The sequence below is a fragment of the Dreissena polymorpha genome, chromosome 12 (assembly GCF_020536995.1).
Source record: "Dreissena polymorpha isolate Duluth1 chromosome 12, UMN_Dpol_1.0, whole genome shotgun sequence".
In the NCBI taxonomy this organism is placed as follows: domain Eukaryota; kingdom Metazoa; phylum Mollusca; class Bivalvia; order Myida; family Dreissenidae; genus Dreissena; species Dreissena polymorpha.
The window spans coordinates 4,885,216-4,904,883 of NC_068366.1; the positions used below are offsets into that span (position 1 = coordinate 4,885,216).

At 34.3% G+C, this 19,668-nt stretch overlaps 1 protein-coding gene and 1 long non-coding RNA gene across 4 annotated transcripts in view; one reads left to right on the top strand and one right to left on the bottom strand.

Moving 5' to 3' along the window:
• The window catches only part of LOC127852855 (acetyl-CoA carboxylase-like), a 147,776-nt gene that overhangs the window by 116,120 nt on the left and 11,988 nt on the right, over positions 1-19,668 (bottom strand). For 2 of the 3 annotated variants that reach the window (XM_052386864.1, XM_052386863.1), the window contains exons 1-2: positions 5,902-6,016; positions 3,398-3,643 (exon numbers count right to left, since the gene is read on the bottom strand). In XM_052386864.1, coding sequence (XP_052242824.1) covers positions 3,398-3,643; positions 5,902-5,945 — 290 coding nt within the window. In that variant the 5' untranslated portion in view covers positions 5,946-6,016. Of the gene's footprint in view, positions 1-3,397; positions 3,644-5,901; positions 6,017-19,668 lie in introns of those variants that run through there. The other variant, XM_052386865.1, reaches the window with a different exon arrangement.
• On the top strand, positions 12,441-12,904 carry LOC127852856 (uncharacterized). Its single transcript, XR_008036299.1, has 2 exons — positions 12,441-12,495; positions 12,658-12,904. It is a non-coding gene; the product is annotated as an uncharacterized LOC127852856 (long non-coding RNA).

The window sequence follows — 19,668 nt, forward strand, 5'->3', positions numbered from 1 at the left end:
ACTGGCTGTTACCAGTGGGATTCTGATAAATAGACACCTCACTGTTGGTTACTGCGGTGCTATCAACCGGGACCACGTGGCCGGTGGTCAGGATGACCACCACTCGTGTCCATTTTGCTGACTTCCTGATCAGCGGCCGTCATGGGGCCTACTGCAGCCGTCTCCTGGTTGGCCTTATGTTTGTATAAATGTGTATGTGATAATTATCTATTGTTACCCCACCAGTAACTAAAATCTGTCATATTTTAGCATGGAAATATTATACAGAATGATACTGACGTTAATGTATGAATAATACTAACAATTATTCACCAGTGTGTTCTAATGGAAAACAATAAACTAGAATACAATCATGAATTTGCATAAGTTCTGTTGATTTGTATCTACAAACCTGTCAACTATACTTGCTGTTAAGTTGCTTATTGACAAGAACAATGTCTTGTTATATAAATGCTACATACATAAGACATTATTATTCTAATTTGAATAATACTTTAAACATTGTTTAGAAATTAGTTTTATTGTTATTTCTTAATTAATAAATTATTGTTTAACTTGATCAGGTATGTCTGACATAGTAAAAAAATATAGGTTTTAGTTCTTACAGAATCTCTGAGAACTACATCAGTTAATAAGTATATAATATTAAAATGGAGTTATAAATGTTATATTTTCTAACATTAACAAAAAATGAAAAATTATTATACAAAAGATTTGCCTGCTGTCAGTTACTATTGTTATTTTATCAGTTTAAGTTCTATCTAATGTGTGCACTGAATTATTGAAATTACTGGAAACTTATGATTTTATAATACAAAATGAAGCAAATCATGATATATTTAAGGTATGAAATGTTTTTGCCTATCTATTAAGATAATAAGGTTAATGATAATCAATTTGCAGTATTTTCCATGTTTATGTACTCTTGGATCAGGGAATTTGTATAAAAATATTGACAATACCATTCAACTTTGTTAAATTTATCACACCAAATGCCAAATATATGCAAATATGCATATTTTTAGAGTAACATGTGTTGAAAAAGTAAAAAAAAAAAAAAGTTCCCTTTTTAAGAATGTTAATGTTATTTCTAGAACCCTTACTTTTGTATTGCAGAGAAAAAAAAGTATTGCTTACCATTAATATTTCCTGCAATACTGTAGTAACTTGACTTACTACAGTATTGCAGGGAATTCAAAATCCCAAACATGTCCAATTTCAGCGCAAGAGTGTAGTAAGTCAAATAATTCTACAAAGTTATTTTATTTTTTAAGATATATGTTTTTGATTATATGAAATATGTTTGTTTCTCCATTCTGTAATAAAATGTGAAGTATTTTGTTGTTAACAATAAGAATGGAGAAAATGTGATGTTTTTTGCTTCTCCTGTAAAATTTCAAAAAAGACAGTTAAGACAGTCTTGCGGGCAGCCCTCGATTTGTTTTGGGTCTTATTTTTACGACAACATGTATTAGCATATAAGCATATTTAATGTGTCTGGCCAAGTAAGCTTGTTTCCCGCCCGTAGTTTATGTATTTCACACATAAACAAGGTCACGTAATTATGTACAATTATTTTCTCTTTCATATCGAGACATCAAGGAGACCAGGCAGCTGTTTTCGCACCTACAAGTGGTCAAGGCTCCAGCAGATGGTGGCTTTATAATTGCTTGTTGTTTTTGCTATTATATTTTAGCGGAGACAATTAGCAGTTTGAAGCCACATTAATAATCAACACTTAATTGTTGTTTTGATAATTATCAGCTTATTATAACTATTGTTTGACTATGCGTATATAAAGTCGTTTCATTTTGTTTATATTATACAGTTAATATCGCTAATCGTTACCCGATAATCCCGTATATTCCAGTTTTAAAGCAAATTCTGGTAAATATTTACGATAAAAGTGCTCAAGACACACACACAGTTGCGCAATTATTCTTAAGTATCAAATACATTTTGGCATTTGTTACTATTTAAGGATGTGATGAAATAACGTCCAAATGGGGCGTTTTTTTCCACTGAACACGCGTAAATCGCCTGACGTGATGTTCATGTTTTTATACAACACAAAATACACCCACTCTTTCCATGCTACGTTCTACATGTCTGCATAATCTTCGCGCCTTTTATGGAGACAAAGGGTATTTTAGCACTGTTTATTTGACGCTAGAATTTGTTAATGTCGCATATATTAGCATTAAAATTCAGAAGCGTGTATTGGATAACAAATTTAATAAAGCTCATTTGAGAATCGAATGAAACATAAACATTTGGCGTAATTAATTCAGCGATAATTTGTTTAAGCGCATTACGTGCCATATCGCTTATTAAAACGTGAAAATAATAACTATGAAAGTAGCGTAAATCTAGGTTTCTACACTACACAAATGTACATGTAGGTGTATATCTTTTCACATGGTCTGCTGCGAATGTACGCGGCGGAATTACTCCCCGAAAGTACGCGAGGTCAAAACAGACTCGGCGTCCTTGCGCGGATCGATGCGGCGTGCTTCGGCGATACGCCGCGTGAAAACATGACGCGGCCGCCACGTACTAACGATTTTTGCCGTGGTGTGACAGAGGATTATGTTTGTTCTGCGTTTGCTGTACTGTAAGTCTCATCATCCATTCAAACTTGAAATAAATTATCCAAATGTTGCACACACAATTTAACAGTAACAACAAAATCATTCCAAATTATTCAATCATTTTGTGTTTCTAACGCTTTACAATTTTATCAATTTTCAATTATTATCATTCATTAACAAATGTGGACTTTCAGTTTGAATTCCCGTAATATGAGGTATTTTGCTTCCTGTCATTAACAAGGTCCTTTTACAGAGACCTAACACAGATTTTGGAATGTATTGAAGTTTGTCATAATATACTTTATATTGATAAATGTAAACATTTAAATGTTACATTTTTCCATTGGGAAACAGCCTGTAATTTTGGGCACAAACAAAATACTGCTAAGTGCAACAATACATGAAACTAAGAATAACTCAAAAAATAATACACAGTTTTGCAAGACTTTTGAAATTTCCATCTTTGTAAACATGAACAGACAACCAAATAAAACTTAAGAAATGTTGGCATGCACCATCTAAATTCCAAGATACATAAAAAAAAGTACATATACACTTAACAAAATAAAAAGAAAGAAATGAAGAAAAGAAAACTAATAACTTTAAAGAAAATGTTGTATTTACTATAGACTTATCTTTTGTACAGAAAATGTAAAAAAAAAAAAAAAAAATATCTTTACATTGATGCCTCAAAAAATACCAGGCGAGATTTGTTAAGGTTTACAGAAAAAATAAATGATTATATAAGCAAGGTTAACATAATGGAGCCTATTCAGTAGCGACACAAGCATGTCACAGTGACCTACCTAAGCATGGAGCGTGGGCTCATGGCCAACTCTGGTCCCTGTCCTTGACCCTTGGGCGAGCCCACATTGATGTTGACCGGCTCTGAGCGTGATGGGCGGACGGGAATGGCTATGTTTGGGGTGGAGGAGCTCCCTGGTGGGGACAGGGGGTCAGGCCCATCCTCTCTGCCCTGGGGAGAGGCTGCACCCTCAACACCCAACACAAACTCCACCTCCTTCTTAGAGTCCGACATGTCCAGCGGGAATCTGCAATAAAGAATGCACTATTGTAGAAAAACTGAAGTATTAATTGGGCAACATTTTTACTAGAATGAAAATACAGTAAAAACTGAGAACAGCAGTCAGTCCAGGGAAATGACCAAAGTGGCCGCTGTCCACAGGTGATCGTTGTTTTCGGATCACAATTTTTTGATGGTAGGTAGTATTGCTATGTCGCTAGTCCCCACCGTGGCAGTCGTTTGAATGCAGTGTAAAAAGGCTCAATTCTGATAACTCAGCATAATAAAATAATTTACTTACATCGAATACAGAATAATATCTTCAACTAAATCAATGACTTTATCAACTACAGTACACTTGTTTACTCATGCATATCGTTCATTCAATAAATTAAGCTTGTCACATGCCATTGACGTCACGTCCAAACAAGTATAAAAAGCAGATTCGCTGTCATAAACCGAAAGCACGGTGTAACTGTACCGTTTTCATCCAAAGAAAATGACGCCAAAATGTTGTTAAAAACAAATTCTGACGCAAACATCGCACAAACAGCATTTTTATTCAACAACATCATACAAAATACAAACATGAACAAATCCTCTTTCATAAATGCCTAAAGTTTGTTATAAATGTTGCAACTCAGTGTATGTTTTGCCTTTATAGACGATCACTAATCCTTTTTGCCTTCTTAAAAAAACACTTGGTGGCTAAATGTTGTTTTTAACACTTAATAATAAGCGACAAAAATAAATTGACTTTTTCATGCGCTTATGCATTATGCCTGCAGCCTTTAATTGCTACTAATACACATTGTAATTGTTAATTTCACATGTTTCATGCAATCAAAATGCAAATTCAATAATAATGTTGAGACAAACTCTGACATTTTATTTTGAAGATACATCATAATTATCCCCTGAAAGCAAACCTCAACACCCTATTATTTGTGTACTCATAGCTCGGGCAGCTTTTATCATATCAAAGGCAATTGCCGCTATCACATGCTTTTCCCCGCAAAATGGACAGACAAATAATGTGCTGTGTTTTTACTTTTCGCGACTTGAAACGACTGATGCTTGACCGTTGTTTTAAGTTCAAATATAACTTTCGGAGTTAACTATACTGGCTGCTGGCTGTTATGGACGATTGACCGTTATTCTCAAGTGTAATATAGTGATTTTTGTCGGGGAATCTAAACTGACCGTTCTCTGCAGCTGACCGTTATTCTCAAGTGACTGTTAGGTTAGTTTTGATTTTACACAATATTTTTTTTTGTAGTACTTTTTTAGATTTTGACACATTAAAAGCCATCAAAAGCCTTAGGCAATAAATAAGATAGGTGAATTTTAAATGGTGACCCACACCTGTGTCAGGCTTATCTAAGGGTGTAGTAAATGGACCCATAAATGTGGAAAAAATTACAATATGAAAAAAAAATCCCAATTAGAATTTATTTATTTTTAAATCCAAATAAGGATCTTATGATTATTATACAGGTTTTTTTTTACCTTATATAACAGATGCCGAATATCGGCGTCTTCCCCCAGCAATCTTGACTGGTTTTTTCCCCTTTCGAGACCAAAACATTCCCCCAGCAGAAGCTTTTTCCCCTCCATAAAACAGTTCAAAACATTAGAATGTTACAACAAATAAACTTTAAATCGTAGAAAACATCGTTAGATACCCGTCCAATTATTGTTTCTATCTCGTACACGCCGTACTGTACCTTATAAATGTTAGGACAATTATAACCTCCCTTGGCCGATTTACGATAAGTTTTATACATTGCTTTATGTTGTCACCAAAATGTTGCACAACTGGAAAGGTACCAAATAACTCTGTCATTACATGTAAGGCTGTAGTCGAGCGAGGTTTTCCGCTAATGAACAACATTGCCACAGAGCTCCGTTCCTTGGGTCAACCAAAATTGGATGCTCTGATGCGTATCAGCAGTTTCCAAGAACTGTCAGGGACAGGCCAATTATTGAAAGAGGAAGACACATGGAAGCATTGGTGGACATGTTTAAGGGGAAGAAAAACAGGGAAATGCCACTGTAAAATTTCTTATGAAATGTAAATTAATCAGAAACATTGATCTATGAAGAAAATAACAGTCTTTTTTAAAACCATTTAACAGTAGAAGTAAGACTCTGAACATTTCTCCCATGAAGGAAAAAACGCGCACAATTTTTTCCCAAAGTGGAAAATCGCGCGTAAAATTTCCCCACGCAAGGGCTAAAGGCCCCATCCCCCCAAAAAACCTGTACACACTATCATTGTTTTACCCTATATCCCTGCCGTTTATTTCCCAAATTGTTTGTAAATCCATTTCTTAAAGCAGTCCATTATTCACAGATCTAGCAGATTGTACAAACTAACATCAGATCAACAAGAGGGTAAACGACCGAAGCGCTCACCTGAAAACTAAATAAACTTAAAAAGTTTTTCAAAACTGGCAAGGTCTCACTTCAGCCATATCAGGAACTCTGCCATCCCAATCCAAGCTGAATTTCTTTTTTCCCGAAGCAGAACCATTTTTTTCCTCCCCCAAGAAAACATTCGAAGAAATGGTCTGAGTGAGTGTCATCAGATTTGGCAAAACATTTGACTTTCAGATATTCACAAGGTTTAACTATGACCATATAATGAAAACTGTTGCATCTCCTGACAGCCATATATTTTTCAACAAACCAGAATTATTTTCAAACTAGGTCCAGATATCATAAAAAAAGTCTGTTAAAAGTTTCGTCAGGATTGCGCAACAAATATGACTAGGGTTTTCACAAGGTTTCACTACAGGCTGAGCTAAATATGGAAAACTCCTTTGCAACCTAACAGTCATGTTTTTGAACTGACCAGAACCCTTTTCAAACTAAGCCAGGATATCATTAACAGGGTTTTTTTACCTTATATAACAGACGCCAAATATCGGCGTCTTCCCCCACCAAACTAGGCTGGTTTTTTCCCCTTTCAGAACCAAAAAATTCACCCTTTTTTTAATAGAAAGATGTTTCTCATAATTATAATATCTCAATTCTATTTCATTGTAATCTTGAAAAACGAACTAAATTATGAAAAAAGCAATGAATTTAGTGCAAACATGTACAAATGTAATAATGAGAGAGTAAGTAAACAAATCCCCCAAAAAGGGAAACGCCGTGAAAATTCCCCAGAGAGGGCCCTGTCACAGTCAGCCATCATATAAGTCAATCCCAGTTAAGATAATCTATGAAGAAAATAAATCTCTTTTTTTCTTTTAAAACCATTTAACAGTAAAAGTAAGACTCTTCACATTTCCCCCCATTAACGAAAAAAACGCGCACAATTTTTCCCCCAAAGTGGAAAATCACGCGTGAAATTTTGCTCACATAAGCGCTAAAGGCCCCATCCCCCACAACCAAAAAAAACAAACGGATTTAATTGATATTCTGTGCAATTTTAACCATTAGGCCAAAAATGTAATTTCTAGAATGTCCTAAAGGGTAACTTTAGCCATAAAAAGAAAACTGAACCGCCCATTTGAGGCTATATGTGTTTCACATAACCAGAAACATTTTCAAACCTATAAGATATTATAAGTGCATAAGTCCTGAACAATGTTCTAGATGATTTGTTTAAAATTTGACTTCTAGAGGGTTCACAAGCTTTTGTCTTTCAGATGACCTAGTCACCAAGATTTATACCCTACATGATCCAGTTTTTAACTCTGCCAAGTTGTCCTTTGGGCAAATTTTCTGGCTGTGATTCATGAATATTGAATACATTTACATTTGGCCTCTTAATTAAGTGTTAAGAAGGTAAATGTTGACTACCGATGATGAATGACGGACAGAAGGTGATCTCATAAGCTCACCATGACCACATTGTGCTTAGGTGAGCTAAAATCTGGACCTGTGGATCCTTTTAAAATTGATAAAAAAAATGGACTATGTATGATACAATCAATTTAGTGTGAAATGTTTATCTTCCTTGAGTAAACAAGACAGTTTACTATCTGTCACAATCCAACAAGACATAATCAATATTATAATACGAGATTTAATGTTTCACTTGTAGGACAACTTTGTTTACAGAATTATTCAACATGACATGTAATGAATACGTGTATTTGCAACAACACATGTGAATTAAGCCCACGGTTTGGCAAATATGTTTTTAATTAGGAGATCACTAAACAATTGTGAATGTCCAGCTATACATTTGTCCCAGAGTCCAGCGCAATAAGTTGAATCTTAGAAAATATCATATTGAAATCACTTTTATTATCAATTTCAAAGAATTTTAATTTGTATGCATAAAATCAACAACACTAATTTCCCAATTTTGGTCAAAACGCCATGAATTTTCCAAATCCAAAGCGACCCGGCTCCATTCCCAAAATGGTTAAAAACAAGAGCTGTCTCCATCGGAAGACCTATGCCCCCAAAAAAAGCTTTTTCAAAACCTAAACACAGATTTCAAAACCTTAGTAAACCCGGACCCAGGGACTACCCTACGGGCGACTACAGGCGATAATTTCGCTCTAACGCCCGTTATATCGCCCTACGAGCCCAGAAAAGCGAAGATCAAGTTGCCCGATTTTTTTAGTAAACAAGACCGGAAAAGCGAAAATCAAGCCGCCCGAATATTATTGCCAATGCGTGCTACCGCCCGCAGGCGATTAGCAAGTTTATTGCTTGTTGTTTATCTAACGGTTACACAATTTACCCCCCGCACGGATCGTTAATTGACCGTGACAAAGCAGTCTCTTCATATTGGTTGCTATAACAACACACTCGTGCCTCTTCCCGCGTGCCGTAAGTTGTCTAATGATAACGTGATAATTGATTGACCATCCGATAATTGCAGTTTTTTCCGCAGACGGCACGGTTAAAGAAAGTCGGCAAAAATAATTAAAGGAAAACAAAATTGATCAAAGGTCTATTAATTACGTAGATCCACTATTAAGTCCAGCGAGTTTTGTCAGTTTGTTAATCCACCAATAATTACGAATATTAAACACCCGTCTAATATAAACTGGAATCACTGTTCATTTTTTATACTAACAAGTCATAATACTACACATAAGTCATAAACATTTAGAAAACACATTTCCTCGATTAGATAAAAATTATCCGAGTAGAATTAAATTGCTGCGTCATGACCATCAACATTGCAAATGGCGGACTTATTGTTACATTCAACCTGCGTTCAATTCAAAGCTGGCAATTCAAATTATAAGTAATGTTGATTAAATAATGGAGAAAGCATTAACTGGATTTAACAAACATTTGATAAGGTTTGTTAAACCAGATAACAACAAGGACAATTTGGATTATTAAAGTTAACAGGTAAGGCATTCTTAAGGGTACATATTTCGGACATGTATAGTATTCGGATAAACAGTAATAGATATACTAGATGTTCTATGCATTAAGATTGTGTTTTGTTACAAAACCAGTCATAGGGATGATGGTAATATAATGACAATAAATGTGATGAAAAGATGCTACTGGTGCATATCTTTTACGAGTTAAATGACTTAAATGTGTCATGATGAAGTATATTTCAATGAGAATTTATTGTTGTTCTTTACAAATAAACAGAGTATAATGATAGAGATAATAAAAGTTGTGAAATGAACATGTTTTGTTTTTGATATTGTTCGCACAAACGTCTCCCTGATTGTCCAAACTTCTCCCTGTTTCGGAAAAAAGGAGAAGTCACTTATCCCTATTTTTAAGGCCTAAGGTTGTCCCTGGGACCCTAAGTTCAAGTTCAAGGTCAAAGGGGTCAAAATTTGAGTGCGTATGTTAAGGCCTTGTCCATATACACATGCATACCAAATATGAAGGTAATACATCTGAAGCGACATAGAAGTTATAAGCATTTTTCAAAACCTAAACGCACAAGTGCGACGGACAGACAGACGGACGGACAGTGCGACTGCTATATGCCACCCTACCGGGGGCATAAAAAAAATAAGTTTTGATATAGGACAATAACAATCCAACATGCACAACTTCGTAACATAAGGAAAAAAACTCAATTGTTCTATGATTCAAGGGCCGTAACTCAGGAGTGTCCAAGTCAATTTGGCTGATTATCGAACTTGACCTAGATCATATGACCTTACACATTTTCATGAAGTGTGGCGGAGATCCTATGAAATGTGCTCGAGTTATTGGGCGGAAACAAGAAACAAGGGGGTCTGAAAGGCCCAAAATTGCTCACCTGAGATAACAAGATATTATTGGGACAAATCTTCTGACCAAGTTTCATGAATGTCAGAAAATAAATGTGGCCTCTAGAGTGTTAACAAGGTTTTACTATAGCCATATAAGGAAAAATGCCCCTCCCCCTGGCAGCCATGTTTTTCAACCAACCGGCATCATTTTTGAACTCGTCCAAGATATTATTGGGATGAATTTTCTGACCAAGTTTCATGAAGATCGGCCAGTAAATGTTGCCTCTAAGAGTGTTAACAAGATTTTACTAAAGCCATATAAGGAAAAATGCCCCGCCCCTTGGAAGCCATTTTTTTCAAGCAAACATAATTATTTTCCAACTCATTAAAGATACCATTGAGACCAATCTTCTGACCAAATTTCATGAAGATTGGACTATAAATGTGGCCTCCAGAGTGTTAACAAGGTTTTACTATTGCCATAACCATATAAGGAAAAATGCCTCGCCCATGGTGGCCATGTTTTTAAAGCAACCAAAACCATTTTCGAATTCATTCAAGATATCATTGGGACAAATCTTCTGACCAAGTTTCATGATGATCGGAGAATAAATGTGACCTCTAGAGCGTTAACAAGGTTTTACTATAGCCATATATGGAAAATAGCCCCGCCCCCGTGGTGGCATTGTTTTTCAACCAACCGGCATCATTTTTGAACTCATCCAAGATATTATTGGGATAAATCTTCTGACCAAGTTTCATGATGATCGGACTAAAAATGTGGCCTCTATGAGTGTTTACAAGATTTTACTATAGCCTTATTATAGCCAAATAAGAAAAAATGCCCCGCCCCTTGGCAGCCATGTTTTTCAAGCAAAGGTAACCATTTTCGAACTCATCCAAGATATCATTTAGACAAATCTTCTGACCATATTTCATCAAGATTGGACAATAAATGTGGCCTCTAGAGTGTTAACAAGGTTTTACTAAAGCCATATAAGGAAAAATGCCTCGCCCTCTGGCGGCCATGTTTTTAAACCAACCAGCATCATTTTCAAACTCTTCCAAGATATTATTGGGATGAATCTTCTGACCAAGTTTCATAAAGATTGGACAATAAATGTTGCCTCTAGAGTGTTAACAAGATTTTACTATAGCCATATAAGGAAAAATGCCCCTACCCTTGGCAGCCATGTTTTTCAAGCAAAGGTTACCATTTTTTAACTCATCCAAGATATCAGTGGGACAAATCTTCTGAGCAAGTTTCATGAAGATCGGAAAATAAATGTGGCCTCTAGAGTGTTAACAAGGTTTTACTATAGCCAGGGCTCGGCCGTGAGGGCGACGTGGGCGACATTTTCGCCCGGCACATAATAATGTCGCCCTTAAATTACATGAAGGAGAAGTTGACTTCGCCTTCTTTTTTTACAACATCGACGTTTTTTCTCTCTAAACTTTTTCATCTAAAAATTCTCTATTTTCACAATCATGTCATAAAGTCACTGACGACGCTTGTTATGTTATCAGTTTATTATCACAGCAAAAGATCGACTGCTGTGGAAGCTTATCCAGGCAACTAGCATACATGACCATTTACACCAAACAATAACGGTTTAGATCAAAAGATCATAGCGAGTGTCATTTCGCCGACAGTTTGGATAGTTCTCTGTTCTGCAAGCCCAATTAGTACACGCCTTGCAGGTGGAGTTAAGCGGTACATTAGCATCGATAGTTACATGTACCAATGAGAATGCGCGCATTGTATATACCGCCTGTTCAGCGCAACACTGTTCCAACTCTATTTTTCAAAATTGTTCAGGAAGTAGAAAAAACTTGCCTTTATATATACTATTTGAGATCCAACACATTTTTTGTCTTATATTACTTCAACATATCATTTCAATATGTTATTCAACATAAATGAAATAATATTACAAACCATAAAAAAGATATTTATCATTATTGGAGTTAGAACAGTTTTCCCACTATGAATTTTAGCAATTGGGAACTTTTGTTTGGTGCAAAACTGTTCTAACTCAAGTTAGAACAGTTTTCCACTTATAAAATAAGGTTGTTTGGTAATAACATTTCAGTGCAAAACTGCTTCTTGGTTATTTTTCTTAAAAAAGAAGTTCTCAAACATGGAAAATGAATAAACATTTTCAAATAATAAAATCAAGGGTAGAAACATTAATACATAACAATACTGTAAACATTTTATATCCTTAATTATTTATTACATGAACTAGTTTCTATTTGAATTTCATAAATCATATACTTAATATATTTTTTTTGTACTTTATATATCTATACCATTGTATTATGTGAATTTTGAGTAAGACATCAAACTTGGAATGGACATCATTTTTTGTGATTTTCTCAAACAAAACTGTTTATTTCATGTTATAAATGTTTTTGTTTTTAAATATTCTATCAATAGGTTTAGTATAATAAGAACTTTTCCATTAACAGTAATGGCATTTTTATCGGTTTGAATGTTTTTTAACCAGGTTTTCCGAAGGAAAAAACTGGTTATTAGATTGGCGAATGCGGGCGGGCTGGCTGGCGGGCTGGCTGGCTGGCGGGCTGGCGGAATAAGCTTGTCCGGGCCATAACTATGTCGTTCATTGTCAGATTTTAAAATCATTTTACACATGTGTTTACCATCATTGGACGGTGTGTCGCGCGAAATAATTACGTCGATATCTCCAAGGTCAAGGTCACACTTTGAGTTCAAAGGTCAAAAATGGCCATAAATGAGCTTGTCCGAGCCATAACTATGTCGTTCATCGTCAGATTTTAAAATCATTTGGCACATTTGTTCACCATCATTGGACGGTGTGTCGGGCGAAATAATTACGTCGATATCTCCAAGGTCAAGGTCACACTTTGAGTTCAAAGGTCAAAAATGGCCATAAATGAGCTTGTCCTGGCCATAACTATGTCATTCATTGTGAGATTTTAAAATCATTTGGCACATTTGTTCACCATCATGGGACGGTGTGTCCCACGAAAGAATCACGTCAATATCTCCAATGTCAAGGTCGCCACGACTAAAAATAGATTTAAAAAAAAAAAAAAATTACAAAGGGGGTTAATTTTTTTTGGTCATTTCAAAAGTTCAGTTTGAGTTTTCTCCCTTTATCAGATTTTTTTTTCACAATGAAAACCTGGTTTTGTGACAATTTTGTCCCTTGTTTTAAAATGCTTTCATGCTTGCATCAGTTTCATCTTTTTATGATAGCAAAAATCCAATGAAACACCTGTTTCAAAGTAAACTCAATTTATTTGATGCCAGTCGATTTGTGTTTATTTTACTTACATTTTAGTCTATGGTTGATGTCTTAATCCAACTTCAAATATAAATATTTTCTTTCATTCCTTTAATTTTAACCATGTTATAGATTCATCCACATCAATATATTGGAATTTAAGAAATATTATTCTATACATCTTTAGTTAGATGTATCAATGGTGTAAAAATTGCGTTCATTTAGGATAATTTTTTATACATGTACTGAAGTATGAACTACTTTTTTCGGCGTAGCTGTTTAACGTCACTTTTGACCTTAGATGACCATCTTTCATGATAGGTCCGAAATGAATAAACCCGAATTGTGCATTGGCTAATAATACAAAAATCACCTTAAACATTGGTAGTCTGGTTCCCAGACTAAAAAATTGGATGCATATCATTTGAACTGAAAAATGAATATATTGAAAATTACATTTAAATTACAATAAATTAAAAACTGTCATGACATAAAACATCCTCTAAACATTACATCGAAATGATTCTCCTTAGTTTACGAAGCAATATAGCATTAATCACATGTCTTTACAATTAAAAGAATCTATTGTTTACATGTCGTAGCGGCCACACTATGCAATACAAAAACAGGCTAGATTGCACTTTACCGGTACGCAGTTGTTTACCACTATCGACAAAGCGGTGATTTGGGGGCGGTAGCCCGCGATACTATATTCCAACATTATGTTCATAGTATTTCAGTGGCGAATATGTTTTCTTTTCCTATTGAAACTAATGTATTACTTGTTCAATTATGAAAACCTAGTCATTACAATCCTTATTGACAATAAAACATACAATTTCACCTCTTCTTGTTCTTCATTTGTATTTGTTAATACATTAAAATATATTATCTTATTATCACTCACTACCTTCATTAAAATACATGGTCGCTTCATTCCATCTCCTTTCACTGGTTGCAAACATTACAACATCAATGCCTTATATCTTTTTAAAGATATTTCTTGTTTAACTTTAATAAATAAGCTATGGACATTATGATTTTGTAGTTTGTTCTTGAGTCACTCTACATTTTGGGACATCCCAATTTTAGACAAAATAATTATGCTTCGTGACTTATTTTCCGGATGTACTGGTTTTCGTCCATAATTTTCAGACAGTTAATTTTAAAATGCCATTTATCAGAATTCTTCCCTTTTGCGCTTCTTGTGACACTTCTGGTGATCATGCGTTTTTACAACCGGATAAAGGTTATAAAACTTGGCAGACAAATGCCTTAATGCATTATGTCCATTACATTTGCGTTATTGTGTAAATAACTTTGTTAACCGGTAATAGATAATGGTTTCACCCAACAGCTTAAGTAAATCATATAAAAAATAATGTATACTTTGCGGCGTTGTATTTGACAAGAACGTGCTGTTATTCATTTAAACAATTGACTTTTTACACATTGCATACCGGTATCCGATCGTCAATTCAATGTTTTGAGAGTGTCTCTAAATTTTCTGAAACTTACATATCTGAATAATATATTAATTTAAATATTATTTTTAAGTGTCCGAAAACTTTAAAGTAATTACGGTATTTAAAATAAAACTATTTTTCAAATGCAGATAACAATTTAAATTACTGAACTGAGGCTACACTTTTTGTTTAGTGCATTGTTGAAACAATGTAAGTGAATGGTTAATTTTCCAAAACAGTAATGAAGCTAAATACTTGATCGTTTTTATCATCAATGAATCAAACCTTATTTCACATTAATTGTGTAGTCACAAGTGTTATTTTGCATGTTCGTCTATGATGTATATTTTCTCTAAGGAATCATACGACTAACTATTTGAAACTGTTATTTTGAGTCCCAAGATATAAGAAGTAACGCCCTGACGACTTCTGCGGATAACCCATTCACATTGGTTAACACAATGATAAAAGCATCATGATGATGAGGCTAGTGATCTTGAGCACCATATATGTTTTAATGTTTAATTTAACATGCAAAGTTTACAAAGTACTGTTGGTAATGAATGAATGCAATTAATATATTTGACTTAATTTATGGAATAAGCACAGGTTTATCTTGGTATGATGCTATTTTTCTCACTATCTATCTATCTATCTATCTACCATGCTCAACAATGTGACATAGATGTATTACAGTCAACAATATTCCTATGCAAATTTCTCACCAATATTGCTAATAATCAAGTTTATTCTTAGGACAATAAGTTGAAAAACCAAAATAGGAATTTGCATCAAGGACACAATTTTTAATTTAAAACAAGTATTGCAAGAATTATTTTGATTATTATTATATTATCCCCAATGTCCTTGGTCAGGCAATATTACAACTTGAGCAAAGCAAATCTTTTGTGAAAACTGTTTTTGAGAATAAATTGTGTACAAGCATAATTAGTTCATACCTTTTATATGACTTAATGCGACAGAATAAAAATGGTTTCTTAAAAAATGCCTACATAGGAAAAAAATGTGTGAACAAAAATTGAAGCTAACTTCAAGGTTCCATAACTCAAGAAACTGTCTGACTGCAACCTGCTCTTATTTAAAATAACGATAACCATAAAGACAAGAAATATTAACTAAATGTACTGCAAACCCAAAACATGTGATATAATTCAGACGTCTTCATAGTCATTATGTTTTGTTGATTTCCAGCCAGTAATTATGCAGAAATAGACTAGCAAGATACTACTAATAGTCCTACTTCTACTGCTACTACTTAACTACTACTACTTATAAAGTAATAATTATAATTGTAATAAAACTGATAATTTTTAGAATTAATTAATTTAAATACATGTAGTATTGTTATTATTGTTACCAGTATTGTAATGAGATACCGTTTTTAATGGTATTTAAAGGTTTAAAAAACACATTCAAAGTGTAAACAATTGCTATAGATATAAATGTCTAATACAAATTCATGTAAATAACAAAAGTGACACCATAGTTTTAGTATGATGTCATTATTCAAACAAAGTATACTGTAAAAATTAAATCAACGACAGTATTGCACTGAAAATGTAAGTGATTCTGGTCATTTTCTTATGTGCAACACTGTTCCAACTCAAGTTGGAACAGTGTTGCACTGATCATTACAGCTAAATTGAGTTAGAGCAAAATGCCAACTGGCCTTTTTTGGCCCCAATTTTAAGAATTTTGTTGAAATTCATTTTGAATAATGTGTATTTATTGAAACCAGTTACAAAAATATGAAAATGTCATTTTTGTAAAAAAATGGAGTTAGAACAGTTTTGCGCTGAACAGGCGATACATATGCAATAGTTTACCTGAGCGATGAAACGACTTCGTTATAGATATGTAATTACGCTCAAAAAAGTTTACACGCGCAACACATTCCCAACAGTAAATATGATTACGATTTATTCTAGTATGTTCTACTGTTTACTTGTATCGTGTTTCAAAACTCTTAAACACTAATTATCCAGTTGATGTGCAATTTATTTTGTCAGACATTAATTCATAACCATATAAACGAAAACTAACAACCCACCCGTGCAAACGGTAGTGCTAATTTCCATAATTTTATCTACCGTATCCATACTTAAACAACTTTATTTTATATCCCGCAACCTCTTTGCGCGTGCTGTAAGTTGTCTAATGATTACGTGATAATTGATTGACCATTCGATAATTACATGTTTTTGGCAGACGGCAAGGTTAAAGAAAGTCTGAAAAATTATTAAAGAAAAACGAAATTGATCAAAGGTCTATTAATTACGTAGATCCACTACTGTAAAAGTCCAGCGAGTTTTGTCAGTTTGTTAATCCACCGATAATTACTAGTAACACCCATCTTATATAAACTGGAATCACAGTTCATTTTTATACTAACAAGTCCTAATACTACACAATAGACATTGAGAAAACACATTTCCTCGATTAGATATAAATTATCCAAGTAGAATAAAATTGCTACGTCATGACTCATGACCTTCGACATTGCACATGGCAGATGTATTGTAACATTAAACCCGCGTTCAATTCAAAGCTGGCGATTCAAATTACAAGTAATGGTGATTCAATAATGGAGAAAGCATTAACTGGATTTAACAAACATGTACGTGTAATAAGGTTTGTTAAACCAGATAAGAACAAGGAAAATTTGGATTATTAAATAAAACAGGTAAGGCATTCTCAAGTGTACATATTTCAGATATGTATACAATTCGGATAAACAGTAATAGATATACTATATGCCCCATGCATTAAGATTGTGTTTTGTTAAGACTCGTTTTTACCACAATTTGGTGATTTCATGACACAAAGTATTCCCAATCGCAATGGTACCGGACCTGTTCCCAATTGGGTGAAAAAATTCACTGACTAATTATCATGTATCGATACATTATGATGTAAATAGGGTTTGGATTGTCATTGCATTATTAAAGTACTGTTTATTTTTATGATGCACATGGAAATCACAAGTTTTATTTGTATGAATTGATTTATGTGACTTAATATGTAAGGATTTATTGAATTTGAAAATAGTATTTGTTTGTCATTGATGATGATACTAAGGCTTGGTGTAATGAGGGGTATAAAACAAGCGAAGATTTTATTAAACACCGAACAGAAATCACTTCTCCTTCTAGTGGCCTCACTTCTCCCTAATTTCAGCTCAGGGAGAAGTCACTTCTCCCTCAAGTTTGAACCTAGGCTGAGCCCTGATAGCCATATAAGGAAAAATGCCCCGCCCCCTGGCGGCCATGTTTTTCAACCAACCGGCATCATTTTCGAACTTGTTCAAGATATAATTGGGGTAAATCTTCTGACCAAGTTTTATGAAGATCAGACAATAAATGTGGCCTCTAGAGTGTTATTAAGATTTTACTATAGCTATACACTACGCGGCCTGCGATTTTTGCCTTAATCACCGATCATCGCGTTTGAGCCAACGTGGCAAATCGCGGTGATTCACCGCAAATCGCGGTGATTCGCCGCAAATCGCGGTGATTCCCCGCAAATCGCGGTGATTCGCCGCAAATCGCGGTGATTCACTGTGATAACACTCTGTGGGTGATTCACGGTGATTCCGTCGTGATTTCACTGCAAGCATCTCGCGATAAAGATCAGCTGTAGAATCATCAGGAAACACCGCTAATCGCCGTGATTCATGGTGACTACAAGATTTAAATTTTAACTTATTAACTAATGTCAACATTATTGACGATCACGTTAGATCGCGAAAATGTATTTCAATATGAAAGTAAACACCGTACTTGCTGAATGTCGAATCCTGATTTCCAAACAATATCTTTATTTGTTGAAATAACAATTGTACAGTATGGCTCACGCAAAACCAACAAAGTTCGCGGCTACAGATTCTTTTGTTATCAAAGTTTCTCCGCAGCCACAACAAGTATTCGCTACGAATCATGCCAAGGCATTTGGCGATAATTCGCGGATATAAGAAACAGGTACAGATAATAACCTGATATTTTTACTTCTACGCGATTGTTTTAACATTTAGTCACCTTCTCTGCATACTTAATTCAATTACCATCGGATGTCATCTGTCAATGATTTTGTAGGTCAGTAACCATACCGAAGAAATTTACATAGTTTAATCTCGGAAACAAGATTTGCTTTAAACGTTGAAATAAAAGATATCTATTTGCTTAAGAGTTGCTAAAATACACAGACAACATAAATATTTGAATAAAATCAAATGTTGGTTTATTTGTACAATGAATACTTTCACTTCGTCCCGATTTTCAGAAAATGACTTTTACATGTGCATCTTAATTTAAATTTACACATTGCTTCAGGTGATGTACCCGTCTCCAATCGCCATTGGGCTGCTAGATCTATTTACATGTAGTAAAATAGTAGCGTGTAAAATTCATATGATGGAACATTAGTAAATGTTTGTCTTTACAATTTCTCGGGCAATGTTGAACAGCATATCAGACTTCCCGAAACTCAACAGCCTTCAGTCAGACATTTGGTCTGACTGGTCAGAATTTTCTGTCAGACCTTAGGTTATTCTGTCAGACCAAAGAACATACTGTATGTGAAATTCCAACAAAGCTGAGAAAAATGTAAATAATTAGAAATACGTAAATATTGCTTTATCATTTTATTGTTTATCATATTACTTTGAGTAACACAGTAAAGTAACAAAGACAAAGTTTGTTAACATCCACTTCCTCATTATTAAATTCACTAATAAAATCACTATCTGTATCGTATCTATTTAAAAGCTTAATGTCATCTTCACCACAGGTGGTTAGCGTGTGGCTATGATATTAATTAGTGAAAACATCATTTTGAATGATAAATAATCATATTATAACGAAAAATTAACTTTTCTGAAAAAAAAAATATTTCACTATCAAATATATATATAACAAGGTATGCAACTCAAAATCAGCCCAAAACGGGGTGCATCGCTTTGAACAGCCATATCTTCATAAATTTTGCAGCGATTTTCACGATCTCGGTCTTATTCAACGCAGAAATGAATTTCCTTTCTGGAAATGTATATGTCTTGCAATATTTTTACAAATGCTGGGTCAACTTTTAAGAAATAACACGATACACAACACGCATGACCCAGTTGACAGT